Source organism: Nicotiana sylvestris, chromosome 4, assembly GCF_000393655.2.
Source record: "Nicotiana sylvestris chromosome 4, ASM39365v2, whole genome shotgun sequence".
Classification (NCBI taxonomy): Eukaryota; Viridiplantae; Streptophyta; class Magnoliopsida; order Solanales; family Solanaceae; genus Nicotiana; species Nicotiana sylvestris.
Window position 1 is genome coordinate 29,726,661 of NC_091060.1, and position 4,683 is coordinate 29,731,343.

A 4,683-nucleotide genomic window follows, 5' to 3' on the forward strand; every position below is an offset into this window, starting at 1 on the left:
CGCCAGTCAAGCAGAAACTCAGAAAATTCAAACCATACATGAGTTTGAAGATCAAGGAGGAAGTTATCAAACAGATCAAAGACAAGGTTCTCAGGGTGGTTGAGTACCCAACCTGGTTAGCTAACTTTGTGCCAGTTCCAAAGAAAGACGGGAAGGTCAGGGTATGTGTTGATTATCGGGATTTGAACAGAGCAAGTCCCAAAGACGACTTCCCACTGCCAAATATACACATCCTGATTGATAACTGTGCCAAGTATGAACTCCAATCCTTTGTAGATTGCTTCACAGGTTATCACCAGATCTGGATGGATGAAGAAGATACCGAGAAGACAGTTTTTATTACGCCTTGGGGTGTATACTGATACAAGATGATGCCATTCGGTCTGAAGAATGCTGGGGCTACATACATGAGGGCCATGACGACCATCTTCCAAGATATGATACATAAAGAGATAGAGATGTATGTGGATGACATCATTATCAAATCCAAGAAGGCCACAGATCACATAGCAGACTTGAGGAAATTCTTCGACAAACTCAGGAGGTACAATTTGAAGTTGAACCCCGCAAAATGTGCATTCGGGGTCCCCGTAGGAAAGTTATTGGGATTCATTGTCAGTCGCTGAGGGATCGAGCTAGATCCGACTAAAGTCAAAGCTATTCAGGAGTTACCACCACCCAAAAGCAAGAAGGACATGATGAGCTTCCTGGGACGACTCAACTATATCAGTCAATTTATAGCATAATCTACAGTAATATGTGAACCCATCTTCAAGATGCTGAGGAAAGATGCCGAGACAAGTTGGACCAAGGATTGTCAGAAAGCTTTTGACAAGATAAAGGAATACCTATCCACATCGCCAGTTCTGGTCCCACCAGAACCGAGATGACCTTTGCTGCTTTATCTATCCGTGTTAGATGGAGCCCTTGGATGTGTTCTGGGACAACATGATAAGATAAGAAGAAAGGAGCAAGCCATATATTAACTGAGTAAGAAATTCACACCTTATGAAGCAAGGTATTCTCTGCTTGAACGTACTTGCTGTGCTTTGACCTGAACAACCCAAAAATTGAGGCATTATTTATGTACCTACACTACATACCTCATATCCAGGATGGATCCTCTAAAGTACATATTTCATAAGCCCATGCCTACTGGGAAGCTGGCTAAATGGAAAAGACTACTAAGTGAATTCGACATCGTCTATGTGAATGAAAAGGTAGTCAACAAGCATTGGAAGATCACCTCACTGAAAATCTGGTGGGAGGAGAATACAAACCCTTGAAAATATATTTTCCTGATGAAGAAGTGTCATTCATAGGAGAAGACATTACTGAAGCATATGACGGTTGGAGGATGTTTTTTGACGGAGCCGCAAACTTCAAAGGAGTATGCATCAGAGCCGTTTTGGTATCATAAATGGACCAGCATTATCTAGTATCTGCCAAACTCCAATTTCCCTGCACCAACAACATGGCAGAATATGAATCCTGCATACTAGGGCTTAACATGGTAGTCGACATGAACATTCAGGAGTTGTTGGTGATCAGTGATTCAGACTTGCTTGTGCACCAAGTACAAGGAGAATGGGCTACCAAGAATTCCAAGATATTGCCATATCTGCACCATGTGCAGGAATTGAAAAGGAGGTTCATGAAGATAAAATTCCGACATGTCCCCAGAATTCAAAATGAGTTCGCCGACGCATTAGACACTTTGTCATCAGTGATACATCAACCAGATAAGAACTATATTGATCCCATTCTTGTAAGGATCCATAATCAGCCGGCATATTGTGCTCATGTCGAGGAAGAAGCAGATGGAAAGCCTTGGTTCCATGACATCAAGGAGTACTTATCAAAAGGAGAGTATCCGGAGCATGCGAACCACATTCAGAAATGCACGCTCCGGAGATTGTCAAATAATTTCTTCCATAGTGGAGGGAACTTGTATTGAAGAACTCCAGATTTGGGTTTGCTAATGTGTGTCGACGCAAAGGAAGCTTCTAAGCTACTTAAGGATGTGCATGCTGGGACCTGTGGCCCGCATATGAATGGTTTCATTCTGGCCAAGAAGATACTCAGGGCTGGTTACTTTTGGATGACCATGGAGATAAATTGTATTTAGTATGTCCGCAAATGCTTTCAATGTCAAATGCATGCCAACATGATAAAAGTACCGCCAAACGAGCTCAATGCAACAAGCTCACCTTGGCCATTCGCCGCCTGGGGAATGGATGTTATTGGTCCGATTGAGCCCACTACTTCAAACGGACACCGGTTTATTCTGGTAGCCATTGATTACTTCACAAAATGGGTAGAAGCTGCATCATACAAAGTTGTAACCAAGAAAGTCGTCGCAAATTTTGTCAAGGATCGTATTGTCTGCCGATTCGGAGTTCCTGAGTCCATTGTTACTGATAATACCGCCAACCTCAACAGTGATCTGATGAAAGATATATGTGAAACTTTCAAAATCAAGCACAAGAATTCCACCACCTACAGACCTCAGATGAATGGAGCCGTAGAAGCTGCCAACAAGAACATTAAGAAAATACTAAGAAAAAGGTAGAGAATCATAAGTAGTGGCACGAAAAGTTACCCTTTCCTCTGTTAGGGTACCGTACCACAGTTCACACGTTAACCGAGGCAACCCCCTACATGCTAGTTTATGGTTCTGAGGCTATCATCCCAACCGAGGTAGAAATTCCTTCTTTAAGAATCATACAGGAAGTTGAACTCAGCGATGCAGAATGGAAAAGGAGTTGCTATGAACAATTGGCTCTTATCGATGGAAAGAGGATGAATGCAGTGTGTCACGGCTAACTTTATCAGAATAGAATGTCCAGAGCTTTCAACAAAATGGTCAGACCAAGACAGATCGCACCAGGGCAGTCGGTATTGAAGAAAATCTTCCCACATCAAGATGAAGCCAAAGGGAAATTCTCTCCTAACTTGCAAGGACAGTACATGGTTCATAGAGTACTAACAGGAGGAGCACTCATACTTGAAGAGATGGATGGAGAGATCTGGCCAAAACAAATCAATTCAGACGCAGTCAAAAGATACTATGCATAGATTATTTCACACTCTCTTTTCTGATGTAATTGAACTATGCTTGACCTGATTCCCATTTAAGAGGGTATACGTAGGCCACCTTATGGGTTTGGTCATATCATAATAAATTTCCCCCCAAAATCAGAAATTGGGGCAGAATTTTGAGGAGGGTCCTCAAAATTCCAGAGCAAGTCCAGCCAGCGCCAACACATGCTAGGAAGTCAGTAATCAGTCGAGAATTGGGGCAGAATTTTGAGAAGGATTCTCAAAATTCCGAAGAAGATTCAACAGGGCCCGCCATCCGCAAGCAGTTAAAAATCATCCACCAACTGGGGCAGAATTTTGAGGAGAACCCTTAAAATTCCAACATAAGATAGTTGCAATGCCTTTGAAATGTGTCATAGTCGCTAGTTCATCAAAATTACTTGATATATCAATACGCTTCTAAAACAATTCTATTTTATCAATGAATGCCTGTTTTTCGAAAATCTATTTTTTATAACAGTTAAGTGCTACATAGGGGAACTCGAAGGGGGCTTCCAGAGCAGAGCAGAGCAAGGTCAGCGGATGAAGCAAGAACCAACCTCCCCTCATAAAACTTACCATTTTTCTTTGAATGCAGGCACATTTGACGTAACGATAGCATTCACGAAACATGTGCACACAAAGCAAGTTCACCATCCATTTGGCCATCAGACACTGAATATATCCTAGCTAAGACATACTCTACCCTTATCTGCTATTCCATATTTGCATGTGTCTAATCTCTGACTCCATATTTGCATGAGTCTAATCTTTGACTCCACATTTGCATGAGTCTAATCTCTGACTCCACATTTGCATGAGTCTAATTTCGGACTCCATATCTGCATGGGACTAAGCCCTATCCCGAATATTGCATGAGGTTAAGCTCTACCTCCGTATTTGCATAACGCTAAGCAGTGCCTTATCCCTCCATTTGCATGAGTCTAATCTCTGACTCCACCTTTTGCATGAGTCTAATCTCTGACTCCATATTTGCATGAGTCTAATCCTTGACTCCAATCTTGCATGAGTCTAATCCCTGACTCCATATCTGCATAAGGCTAAGCATTGCCTTCCATATCTACATGGGATTAAGCCTTGTCCCGTATCTTGTATGAGTCTAATCTCTGATTCCACATTTACATGAGTCTAAGCCTTGACTCCATATTTGCATGAGTCTAATCTCGGACTCTATACTTGCATAAGGCTAATATCTGCCTTCATTTGCATGAGACTAAGCTCTGTCTCCATACCCGCATGAGGCTAATCTCTGCCTCCAATTTACATTCTTTCACCGAGACTAAGCGCTGTCTCTATGACACCATCTATCTGCTCCTCTTTCGGGCTAAACTTTGCCCTCAACTTATCAAGACTAAGCCTTGTCTTGTTACGTCATATTCTTGCATATCATGGGCTGAAACATCGCCAACTTGTCCAAAGGCGTCATAGTCTGAAGGTACCATCCTCATAGCCGGAAGACACCATGCTATGGCCTGAGGATCTCTCAAATCTGCATATCATTATTCAAAGGCGTCATGGTTCGGAGGCACCATTCTCATGGCCCGAGAACATCATTTCATGGCATGTGAATCCCTCATTAAA

At 42.4% G+C, this 4,683-nt stretch overlaps 1 protein-coding gene across 1 annotated transcript; it reads left to right on the plus strand.

The window, feature by feature from the left end:
• The first annotated feature begins 1,420 nt into the window (after positions 1–1,420).
• On the plus strand, positions 1,421–1,957 carry LOC138889379 (uncharacterized). Its single transcript, XM_070172681.1, has one exon. It carries the CDS (start codon positions 1,421–1,423, stop codon positions 1,955–1,957), a length of 537 nt encoding a protein of 178 aa, XP_070028782.1.
• Positions 1,958–4,683: the final 2,726 nt, after the last annotated feature.